General features: G+C 53.4%; 1 protein-coding gene across 7 annotated transcripts in view; it reads right to left on the bottom strand.

Moving 5' to 3' along the window:
• SHMT1 (serine hydroxymethyltransferase 1) overlaps positions 1–12612 on the bottom strand; it is a 36295-nt gene that overhangs the window by 5260 nt on the left and 18423 nt on the right. For all 7 annotated transcript variants that reach the window (XM_033422723.2, XM_033422724.2, XM_033422719.2 and 4 more), the window contains 6 exons: positions 9897–10011; positions 8609–8754; positions 3937–4052; positions 3518–3678; positions 1025–1106; positions 427–639 (listed from right to left, as the gene is read on the bottom strand). In XM_033422723.2, the coding sequence (XP_033278614.1) occupies positions 427–639; positions 1025–1106; positions 3518–3678; positions 3937–4052; positions 8609–8754; positions 9897–9992 (814 nt within the window). In that variant the 5' untranslated portion in view covers positions 9993–10011. The remainder of the gene's footprint in view (positions 1–426; positions 640–1024; positions 1107–3517; positions 3679–3936; positions 4053–8608; positions 8755–9896; positions 10012–12612) is intronic.

Here is a 12612-nt window from a genome sequence, read left to right as displayed (position 1 = left end):
TGGGACTCCCAAATAAGGGGACACATGCACGTAGGCTCCATCATGGGGAGGAAAAATTCCTCACTCAAACGACAAACTCCTACCATGGTTTACACATCAGTGTCTTATGGTTTGATTATTGAGTCTTTCTCTGGGAGAAACATGCTACAGTAAGTTCACCAAAATAACGCTGCACCGCGAGGTCTCTGAGAGCCCCGCCAGCCACGCACACCCTCCTGTCACCCCAACATCTTCCACTCAACAGGATAAGTTGAGCCACAGGACGCTGGCCCCCAGGACACCCTTCCCCTTCCCCCTTCCCCCGGACCTGGACAGCTGTGCTCAGGGCTTCCTGCTCCTTACAGCATCTGGGTCAGTCTTCCCGGCTCCCTAAACCGACTGTGGGCCCCAAGAAGAAAGGCAGCCCTGGCCCCGCCAGGAGCGCACCCTTCCTGTAGAAGATCATGCCGGCGCGGCAGCCCCGCAGGGTCTTGTGGGTGGTGGTGGACACCACGTGGCAGTGCTCGAAGGGGGAGGGCACCACGCCGGCCGCCACCAGCCCACTGATGTGTGCCATGTCAGCCATGAGATACGCCCCGTTGTCGTCAGCGATCTCACGCAGCCGGGCGTAGTCCAGGTTCCGGGAGTAGCAGCTGGTCCCTGAGACGGCAAGGGTGACACTGAGTCAGCTCGAGAGCAGAGCCGCCTCGGTTGGGCACGATGTCTGAAAGCTGGCCTTGCCCCCTCTAAGGCCTGAGGATGGAAACGAGGGACGCCTGCAAATCCCGCCTGTGCCAAAGGCGACCCCCTGCTCTCTGCCCGTGTTGCGTGGCTGGGGCGGCCCCTGGCATTAGCAGCCCAACTAGGCAGGGGCCAACATGTCCAGATGCTTCTGGGGAACAGTGCAGGACTAATGGTCCTGACAGAAAAGGAAACAGACCCAAGCAGCTCAGCTGCGCGGCAGAAACCAGCAGGGAATGAGGACAGGGTGGGAACAGCACACAAGCTTGTTTGTGAGAGGCTGGGGCCCCGCCGGGCTCCTCACCTGCGATGATGAGCTTCGGGTGGAAGAGGCGGGCATTCTCCTCCAGCTGGTCGTAGTTGATGTAGCCGGTGTCGGGGTTCACCTGTGGACAGCACGGAGATGGGGGCTTGGGCCACTTCTTCCTGCCTGGCTGTCGAGGGTAAGAGGACTCCCTCCACCTGCCCAGAGCTCTTTGCTGCCCTCGCTGCCAACCAGGACTTGTGGGCGAGACGGGGCACAAGTGCTTAGGCAACCAGGCATCATGGCTCTTGGACAGGATGCCCTGGGGGTCCTGGGCGAAGAGCGAGCCCTGCTCCTGACTCGCCGCAGAAGGAACCAGAGGGACAAACATGCAGCACGTGTGCAGGTGCGAAGGCCCTGCCGCCTCACCCCATGTCCGTCTAGTCCAGACACATGAGGCGAAAAGAAGAGAGAAAGGCTCGGGGGCCCAAAGGCCACCCAGGCCGACGCTACTCGGACACCTCGATTGTGCACCACGAAGGCCTGGGCACCAGAGGTGAGCCCCTTAGAACCAGTAACGGATCAGCAAGGCCCCCGGTTACAGGGCTGAAAAACAAAGGTCAATTATATTTGTGTGTGTGTGTACATATATATATGCAGGAAAAAATAGAAAACAAAATTTTAATAATATCATTACATTAGTTTTGAAAAACTGTAAAATATTTAACAAAAGATGAACAAGACCTCTGCACAAAGCACTATTGAGAAAAACTTAAAAACACCTAAAAAGAGTAATTAAGGCAGCGTGTGCTTGCAGGACGATCTGACAGACAGAACTGAGCCCAGAAGCAGAATCCCTTGTGCTGGAAGGCCACCCGCATGGTGAGGACGGGGGGGCCCTGCAGGAAGGAGGCCTTCCGGTCGCGGCACTAGGCCAGGTGGGTGCCCACCTGTCACCGGGGCGCCGACCTCACCCCATACACAGAAATCCCTTCCCAGCAGACCACGGATCCATGTGCAGCATGTAAAACACAACACCTTTTTTTTGGGGGGGTCAGGGGGAACTCATTTCTTAGTAATTTCAGTTTATTAAAGTTGTGCTAAAGCACTTGTGCTGGGGAGTGGGTATAACCACAGAGGGGTCGCTGTAGGGAGACTTTAGGGGCCTGGGAGCCCCTGGGGAGGAGGTGGTTGGAAGCCCCTGCCCCCGCAGGGGGAGGATTCAGGTTGGGTGGGCGCCCTTTCCAAATGAAAAAGGCACCTACAGCTTAGCACAGTTACAGAGCTTGTGTGAGACGTCGCTAGGACCGGAGGAAGGATGCTCTGGGGCTTGGTCTGGGGCTTTGTTTCAAGGGCATGAACCGGTTCCTCCTCAGTCACCTGAACTGGGTGAAGAAACTGTTGTCTTAATAAAAAATCAACAGCTGACCCACAGTAAAAAATTGGACATAATTCTAAAAAAGTTTTAAAAGAGACTGATTACCAAAAAAAAACCCAATCTGTTGCTACTCTCTCCCTCCACATTTTGCTTTTTAAATTTGTGGGATTTTTTAAAAAGGTTTTTTGTATTTTGAAAATTCAACAATACAACAGCTCCTGGAAGGATTCACAGGCATTCGTCACAGGGCAGCAACAGGAAGTGGAGAGGAGAGATTCCTGCTGCGGTTCCTGTCTGTCCGTGTGGGGCGACTGCTGGGAGGTGACGGTCCCGCAGAGAGGGCAGGGGCTGGGGAGGGGCCTGGCAGGGAGGCAGCCCGGCGGGCAGAGGAGGGAACCCGCTGGCTGGATTTTTCAAAGAGCAAAGTTAGCTCAGCGAGCGTAATGCTGCGCGGCTGCCGTGGCTCGGTGGGTGGCGGGGCACGTGGAAATGACCAGGAATGGCCATTCGACAAGAAACACCGGAGGCGGGTCCAGACACAAGGAAGCAGCACCCTGTGCACCACAAGCCACGATGCAGGTTACCTGCTTTCCACCCCACTCTGGTCATCCCTGTTCATAAGCCGCCACGCCTCCGCGAGCCCACCAACCTTACATGCGGGTTTTGACCACACTGTTTATGATGACGAGGGCTGGTCCCATGCCGGGCACAGGCGGGTACTGGGTGCAGCTGGCTGAAGTCAGGTCCGGCAGGGGCGGGGGTGTAGACACAGGCTACTCTCACCATGCCAGGCATGGGTGGCCGCACAGCCCCGGCTCTAGCCCCCCACCTGCAGGGACTCGGCCGGCGTGGAGGGCTGTGTGCTGGGGCCAACCCTGGGGGGTCTGGCTGTCACCGCCCCCCCGGTTCTGGACCAGCCAGCACCCCGACTGCGGCTGAAAGCCGTGGTCAGTCGCCTCCCCGCCCGTCTCCCCGCGCCTCAGCTCAGCCCCTAGTGCTCCATCCCCTGCGAGCCCTGAGCGCCCGAGGGTCCCCAGGGCAGGGAAAGGACAGTGACAGGGGTACTCCCTGAGGTGCCTGGGAATGAAGCTCTGTATTCCCATGGGCGCGCCCAGCACTGGAGGACTGGAGGCTTTGAGAACAGGCTGTGGAGCTGCGGAGAGACACACTTGTACCTTGTAGGGCATAGATTCAAAAAAGATGGACGTAGCAGAGATCTTCTTCTTGTTGGTCATGAACCCATGGGTCAGGTGGCCCCCGTCGGGCAGGTCCAGGCCCATGATGCGGCCGTGGGGCTCCACCAGGGCTGTGTACACCGCGAAGTTTGCGGGGGAGCCTGGAGCGGGCAGACCAGGGAGGCGCGATTACTCCTGCCCACAAGGCCGTCGACCAGGGTGGCCAGAACAGGCCTGGCCGCGATGCACTCCTCTGGCCCCAGGTGCCCCTGGTGGGGACATTCAAAGACAGGGGCTGCCCGGGAGGCGCTCGTGTAGCTAGCAGCCGAGGGCGACAGGGGAAGACCCCAAGCCCAGCGGGATCCCCGGGAGGCTGGCAGGAAGGGGTCTGCCCAGGCCTGTCTGGACGTGGTGATTACCTGAGTAGGGTTGGACATTGACTCCCCAGCCCTGGGGGTCCAGGCCATAGACCTGCAGCGCTCGCTTCTGACAGAGGACCTCCAGCTCATCGATGAATTCCGTCCCGCCGTAGTACCTGCAGGGAAGGCAGGGGACGTGGGCCCACGCAGCCCACCTCTGCACTGAGGACGGAGGAGCAAGGGTGAGAACACACACCCTGAACCCACGCGACAGCTTCCACCAGCGCCCAGGGGACTGTGTCTGGCCATCTGTGAGGAGGGGCGGACAGACCTTAGGGACACTGTCACGGCTGTGTGATCACCTATGTAAGGTGCCCACAGGAGTCAATTCACAGGGGCGGGGTGGGGAACAGTGGTTGCATTCTAATAAAATTTTACTTTTGGTTGAGTAATTCCATATCAAAATTTATCATGCATTTGTATTTTTTATTATTTGTATACTAATACTTGTAATAACTCAATCCAGAAGAAATTTTTAACACTTAGGCCTTGTGGTCACAAACAGCTTTAAAAATTTTAAACTAAATGTATATACGTTTTTTGAGTATAATGAAAACCACATAACATAAAATTTGCCATCTTATTAACCATTTTTAAGCATTCAGTTCAGTAGTGTTACATTGATAAGTACGTTCGCATTGTTGTGTAACAGATCTCCAGAACATTTTCATCTTGCAAAACTGAAACTCTGTATCCACTGAACAACAGCTCCCCACCCACTTCCTACCCCTGGAAACCACAGTTCTACTTTGTTCTGACAATTCCAGGAACTTCATCTACGTGGAATCATACAGTATTTGTCTTTTTGTGACTGGTTTATTTCATTGAGCATAATGTCCTCAAGGTTTATCCATGTTGGAACAAGTGTCCGGATTTCCTTCTTTTTTGAGGCTGAAGGACATTCCAGTGTATGGATGGACCACAGTTTGTGTATCCACTCATCCAACAGTGGACACTTGGGTTGCTTCCACCTTTCGGTTCTTGTGAATAATTCTGCAATGAACATGGGTGTACAAATATCTATTTGAAGTCCTGCTTTCAACCCTATTGGCTAAACACCCAGGAGTGGGATTGCTGGATCATATGATAGTTCTATTTTTAGTTTTTTTTAGGAACCTCCATACTGTTTTCCATAGTGGTGGCACCGTTTCACATTCCCACCAACAGAGCACAAGGCTTCCAGTTTCTCCACATCCTCGCCAACAACTGTCATTTTACTTTTTTGATAGTAGCCCTCCTAGGGGGTGTGAGGTGGTATCTCACTGTGGTTTTGATTGGCATTTCCCCGATGGTTAGTGATGCTGAACGTCTTGGCGTGTGCCTGTTGGCCAGAGTTACTGTTTCATGGGTACAGAGCTTTGTTCCACAAGATGAAAAAGTTCTGGAGATAGATAGTCACCATATCAAGAGTGTACTTAATGTCACTGAAGTTTTCACTTAAAAATGGTAACTTTTACGGTATGTATATTTTACCCCACTAAAGAGGGGGAATGTGAGGTCTGTACTCAGAACACTTCAGACACCAAACGTGTGGGTTTTTTCCTCACACCGACCAGCTCTGACAACCCTGTTGCCCTACAGTTCAGTTCTGACCTAGCTGCCCCGAGTTAGCGCCAGACCTACAGGACCTGCAAGGTTCGGGCCCCCCCATTCCGTGTGATGAGCCTGGGGTTCCTGTAACACCCCCTTAGGTCCAGCAATTGCTAGAAGGACTCACAGAACTCAGGGAGGCACTTTACTTACTGTTCCCAGTTAATTATAAAGGACACAACTTGGGCTTCCCTGGTGGCACAGTGGTTAAGAATCCACCTGCCAACGCAGGGGACACCGGTTCAAGCCCTGGTCCGGGAAGATCCCACATGCCGCGGAGCAACTAAGCCCGTGCGCCACAACTACTGAGCCTGTGCTCTAGAGCCCACGAGCCACAACTACTGAGCCCGTGAGCCACAACTACTGAAGCCCGTGCACCTAGAACCCGTGCTCCTCAACAAGAGAAGCCACCACAATGAGAAGCCCGTGCACCACAGCAAAGAGTAGCCCCCGCTAGCCGGAACTAGAGAAAGCCCGCGCACAGCAACGAAGACCCAACGCAGTCAAAAATAAATAAATAAAATAAACTTTAAAAATAAAGGATGCAACTCAGGACAAATGAAGAGATGCATGGGCAGGGTATGGGGAAGGGGCTTGGAGCTTCCACGCTCCCCCCCAGGCGCCACCCTCCCAGCACCTTGATGTGTCCGCCAGGCAGGACGGTCCCCAAGCCTCGCTGCTCAGGTTACTATGAGGCCTGACCGGTGAGATCGGCTGCCACGACTGACTGGGTCTCCAGCTCTCCAGTCAGGCCACCAGCCCCCATCCCAAAGCGCTCGAGGGGCCACCAAGTGTCACCCCCTTAACACACACTAGGTTCGGTGGGAAGGGCTCATCGTGAGTAACAAAAGCTGCTCAAGGGATTTGGGAGCTGTGTCAGGAATGGGACAAAGCCCCGATACCCTTCTACCATACTCTTGGGGTCCACAGAATTGAACACTTTACCTGGGGGGACTGAACGGCACGCATATTACATCTCAATAAAACTGTGATAGAAAATAAAAACCAGAACTTTGTTTTTCCACTTGTATCAGGCAGCCGTTAATGCTAGATCAATATTGTTTTCAAATATTAACTCTGAACACTAATAATGTTCCAAAAGGTTAACTGACGTTACTAACAAAACATGAAAATGGTTAATAATCACCTCTTAAAAGAGTATTTTACCATGAATAAATGAGTTAATTATCTACACAGCTATTTGAGTTTTTAACGACAGTCTTATTTGGTTCAGGGAAGGAACTGAAAACCACAGAACTAGTCTTACAGCTAAAAGGGGCTTCCCGGACTGATCTGGAGGGTCCCTTCTGCCTCATACTCCCTGCTCTGTGACCCAAAGGGCCTGGTCTCCCACAGCTTGCGGGAGAGCAGCCCACGCCAGGGACAGAGCTGTGGACGGGCAGGATGTCAGGCTGCACCACTTTCCAGGGGAGCAAAGACAGGACGGGATCTGAGTCACTGCAAGTCTCCCACAGAGGCAGCTGGGAGCTGTGGCAGGAGCCACGTGGCAACAGGGCCCATCAGACTGGAGCAGCCTCCTTCACGTATTCCCCAATTCCTTATCTGAAAAGGGGTGAGCATGCTTACTTTGTGGTCGGGCTGTGGATACCTAAAAATGAGGGTGTGTGACCATGCTTCGCGCTGCTAAAATGCGAGAAAATGAGGCTTGGGGGTGAAGAAAGTCAGCGAGTGCTCAGGGAGCGGCAACGCGGCCCCGGCTGCTGTCCCGCCCCACCCCCACTTTCCCCTCCATCCCCCCCACACACACACACTCCCATCTGCCCGCACACCCCATTCTGTTCTGGGCTAGGGATTCGGTTTTGGCCTGGGATCCAAGCCATGGTCGACTTGACCCTCCAGAGAGCGGATGCCCCTCACTCATGTTGCCATGGGAACAGGGCTGGGGTGGGGGGTACTGCTGTGGCCACGGCGCCCTCAGCCCCAGCAGGAAGCAGCAAGGCTTCTGTACCACACCTCTCTGCAGAGGCACCGAAGCATTTTCTACAAGGTCAGCTGGAAATGCCAGAACCCCCAGGGCAGCCTGGGGTTTGGAGTGTGTGTGGTTTTCCAACATCAACGGCCAATTCTCGGACACCAACTAGGTGTCCAGTGATTCCACTCGGTTCCGACACTGACCACCCAGAGTCAGCACGGACCCACGGGCTGAGGGCTCAGGCCCACAAGTCTACCCCCAACTTCAGACGTCAGGAGAAAGTCCCCGGTCACCAGGCCACCCGCACTGCTGCCCAAGGTGGCTACAAATTCTGGGGTGCTCACAACCCCCTCAGGTTCAATAATTCACTGGAACAACTCAGGACTCAGGAAAGTGCTTTACTTATGATCACTGGTCTATCATGAAGGACTCACCTTGGGAACAGCTTAATAAAGGAGACGCGTGGGACAAGGTAAGGGAGGTGTGTGACCCACAACCGCTGCCCTCTGGCTGCCCCACCCTGCCCCTCCCAGGGGGTTGGGCATCGGGGGCCAAAAGTGCTGACCCTCTAATCAGTGTAGCATGGCATCTCCACTCGAAGGTGACCCTCCCTTTTCCGTGTCCTTTGGGACACAAGTGTACAAATTTGCAAAAACCTCGTGTTAATTCTGGAATCACCATCTTTGCCTCACCATGACTGTAATGAAAACCAGAAATGAATACGACTTCTTGTGGTTCTCAGGGTGAAGGAGTTGACGGAAATCACTCGGTAAGTAAACCCAGCACTTAAAATGCTGAAACGCTTTCTAGGATGAGAGGTTATTTTCACTTTGGGGTCCCCTTCCTGCTACGGAGGCGATTCCCCACACAACCTTCCACTAAGCACTGACATTCCTCGGGAGGTTCAGCTATGGCCGGCAGCTGCTCCTTTGGGACTGGCTGGTATTCCAGAAAGGCCCCAGGGGGACGGTCCAATGGACCCTGACTATCCTGCCCTGACAGCATTGGTGCTGCCACCCTCTGGGAATTGTAAGAGAGGAAACAGAAGGCCCTGCTGTTGAGAACCTGGCTGTCTTCTGAAATTTCCCCAGTTTTAGACTCCATCCTGATTCACTGCCTCGGAGGCAGGCCTGGATGACACTCACGTACCTTTGGCCCGGGTACCCCTCGGAGTACTTGTTGTTTAGGCAAGAACCCAGGGCCTCCAGAACAGCCCGGCTGGCAAAGTTCTCGGAGGCGATCAGCTCCAGGCCGACCCTCTGCCGGTTACTCTCCTTCTTAATGATGTTGTAAACCTGACGAGAAGAAAACAGGCGCTGAACACTGGGACGTTTCAGTTGAACGTTTCGCTCTGATCAAAGCTATAACCCAGTAAAGAGAAGAGACGCTATTACACGCTCATACTTTGCCCTCAGAAGCTGAGCATAACCGGACTAAGGTGATTCCCACAGCACCTAAGGAACAGAGGAAATCTTCCTCAAAGCGTTTAGCACCTGGGAAGGAATTAACAGAAAATGAATTAAGGAAAACAAAACGATGGAAGAGAAGATGATCCTTAAAACACATATCCCCAGAATTTTAAATTCTATACCATCTTGTTCTTTTCATCCCTACAGTTCACCAAGTTTTCCCTCCTGAACCTTGCTCCCCTTCCTTAAAATAAAAGATGTTTAGATAAATCCACAGAGACAGAAAATAGACCAGTGGTTGCCTAGGGCTGGGAATTTGGGGGGTGGATGGGGTGACTGCTAATGGGTTTGAGGTTTCTTTTTGGAGGGATTAAAATGTTCTAAAAGTGATCGTGAGTACTCTAAAAACCACTGAATTGTGTACTTTAAATGGGTGACTTGTATGGTAAGTGCATTCACTCCTCTCACGCATAAAGCTGTTGTAAAAATACATAAATAAAAGATGCTTCTAGAAATACTCCTCTGGGGCTTCCCTGATGGCGCAGTGGTTGGGAGTCCGCCTGCCGATGCAGGGGACACGGGTTCATGCCCCGGTCCGGGAGGATACCACATGCCGCGGAGCGGCTGGGCCCGTGAGCCATGGCCGCTGAGCCTGCGCGTCCGGAGCCCTGTGCTCTGCCACGGGAGAGGCCACAGCAGTGAGAGGCCCACGTACCGCAAAAAATAAATAAATAAATAAATAAGAAATACTCCTCTGAATGTAAGGAAAAACGTAAGGTCAAATCTCAATGACCGACCGGTCCCCCTTTCCTCGGGAGCAGCCAGCACAGTGCTCTGCACTTCGCAGAAACTCAAATATCTAAATTTACCCTCAAAGGACTTTTAGCCACTTTTCAGCCACTGCCTATAAATCCGCCCTCTTACCTGAACCACAAGGCTGTCCCGAGCACGGTTTATTTCTAGTGAGAACTAGAGGTCTGAACAAGGGCCTCCAACACCAGAACACCCGATAGGACCCGCAGTCTCACCTCCACGTCGCTATCTTTCAGGGGCTGCGCCAGCATCTTCTCATGCGAGGACCACAAGTTGGCATCCACGGGGGCTCCGTTGACGGGAGTCGCCATCGCGCTGGTTCAGAGTCGCCTAAAAATGGGAAAACTTCCAACATTAAACTCAGTCACAGCTTGGGGCTTCCCTGGTGGCGCAGTGGTTAAGAATCCACCTGCCAATGCAGGGAACACGGGTTCGAGCCCTGGTCCGGGAAGATCCCACATGCCGCGGAGCAACTAAGCCCGTGTACCACCAGTACTGAGCCCGCGCGCCACAACTACTGAAGCCTGCGCGCCTAGAGCCCGTGCTCCGCAACGAGAAGCCACTGCAATGAGAAGCCCGTGCACGGCAACAAAGAGTAGCCCCTGCTCGCCGCAACTAGAGAAAGCTTGTACGCAGCAACGAAGACCCAATGCAGCCAAAAATAAATAATTAAAAAACCCTCAGTCACAGCTCAGTACCACCTGTCAGTTCCTGAGTCGCCAAAGTACTGACACACGTGTTAGCCTTGCCCGCAGAAACACCTGGAGACCACGAGGACTCTGCTGCAGAACCACCACGAGGGCTCCCTGCTGGTTCATCAGGAGACCCACCCTCCTTGCCTCGAGGCCAGACATCCCCTCTTCACAGCTGAACTTATCCTAGTTGTGGCTTAGCTCTAAGCCAGCTTCCTTGAAGGCAAGGACTGAGGGTTACTTTTTACAAAATCTCCCACAGTACCAGGCACAGCCATACAGGAGTAATATTTGCCAAGTGAGCAAGTGAATTGCTGGCTTATTATTCCTTCTATTTTTCAAGTACTGAAAATGAGACTCAGGAAAGTATCTTAGCCAAGGGCTGCAGAGCCCGCTGGCCACGGAGGACAGACTCAAACCCCAGCTCACACTCCACACACCCAGAGTCCCGCCGCCGGGGCTGCAGGTAAAGCGCGCGCTGGCTGGAACCCGGGCCTCCCGTAAGGACCACGGTCAGAGGCACACGCCTGGATTCGGCATCACTGCAGTACAGCCAACTGGACAGGCGTGTGTCTTAACATACGTTCCCACAAAGAACGAGCATGTGAGCTCAGTGGTATTTCTGCTCAAGTGAGAGCTTAAATATTTACAGGAACTGACCTCCTTTAATCAGTAGCTGGCAGCTTTTCAGTGCTCTCCATGAATTAGGTAAGTTTTCATTTCAAATTCTCTCCCTCAACAATTACTTGATGGAGGCCTGCAGCAGCCATGGCATTGGCATTGGGAACGCAGTGGGAACCAAACGGGCCGAACCTTCGTGGCGCTTACCGGGGGAGGCGAGCAGGAAACAGAGCAAGCGCACTAAATGCAGGTGGATAACTGAGCCACAAGGACTAGAGCTGCGGGCGGGCTCAGTCTGGACTGTTGGAGGCTGTTGGAGGAAAGGACACCAGACGGAGCACTGGGTGTGTATACATAATATATATAATATATATAATATATATATAGGTCTCTGCTCCTAAAACCCCCGCGATTCCCTGGGTGATGGGAGTATCTTTTGTCCTGATGAGGCGACTCCAGGCGGGCTCCTGGATGGGCACTGGCCACCAGAAAGACCAGGCCATGATGAGAAGATTCGCAGCACCCGCACAGCCAGCCCCAACTCCTCCACAGAGGGGAGGGGGCTGGAAATGGGGTTAATGATCCATCAGGCCTCCAGGAAGAAGCCCCCATAACATCCCAGTACCACGGGGTTCGGGGAGCGAACCAGGTGGGTGAACATTCCACACCGAGTGGGTGATGCACCCCAACTCCACGGGGACCCTCCCCAGCCCTGCCCCGTGCCTCTCTCTCTCCATCTGGCTGCTCATCTGTGTCCTTTATCACATCCTTTAATAAACCGGCGAACGTAAGTGTCTCCCTCCGTTCTGTGAGCTGCTCTAGCAAATGCTCCAGTCCAGGGGGGTCCTGAGAGCCTCGGATTTGTAGGCAAGCCCGACAGAAGCTGTGGGTCACCTGGGGACCCAGTACTCGCAACGGCACCTGAAGTGGGCCGGGGGAGGCTGTCTGCTGGGATGGAACACTTGACCTGTGTGGTCTGTGCTAACTCTGGTTAGTGTCAGAACTGAGTTCAATTTTAAGACACCAGCTGGTGTGGCAGGAGTGCTGGGTAAGGAACTGTCTGGTGTCAGAAGTGCTGTGACTGGTAGTGGGGAGAGTAAAGGGGAGACACAGCAGAAAGAGCACAGTGTTTCCTACACAAGTACAGACAGTATAATTTGCTAGACAAATATACCCAGTAAATAAATAGGCTAATAGTTCCCCAGTCACAGGGGTCCTCCTCCATCTCTGGGAGAGCTACTGAAAAGACACCATCAGTAAACTTTAACCAGGAAATCCCTAACTGGGACTTTTGAAGCAGCCGTTATTTTAACACGAGCACAGCGTGATTAGAAATACGGCCACTCCCACAAACCCAACAGTGAGTGCTGGGACTTAAATGCCACGAATGCTTCAGCAGCAGAGGCAGCACAGGCCACCGTGCCAGGGCCTCATCCACATTGTGCCAGAAGTGGAGAGACGTGGGTGCTCTGGGCATCCTGCCCACAGCTCCTCCTAACTCAAGCCCGGATTCCCACGTGCCCTCAGCAGGTGGCAAACCCACAGAAAAAGCACAAGAGACAAAACAGGCCCTCTGGTCCTAGAATCTCAGAGAAAAGCTTCTTGTAAATACCGACTA

The sequence above is a fragment of the Orcinus orca genome, chromosome 19 (assembly GCF_937001465.1).
Source record: "Orcinus orca chromosome 19, mOrcOrc1.1, whole genome shotgun sequence".
Classification (NCBI taxonomy): Eukaryota; Metazoa; Chordata; class Mammalia; order Artiodactyla; family Delphinidae; genus Orcinus; species Orcinus orca.
This window is presented reverse-complemented; position numbering and strand designations above follow the sequence as displayed.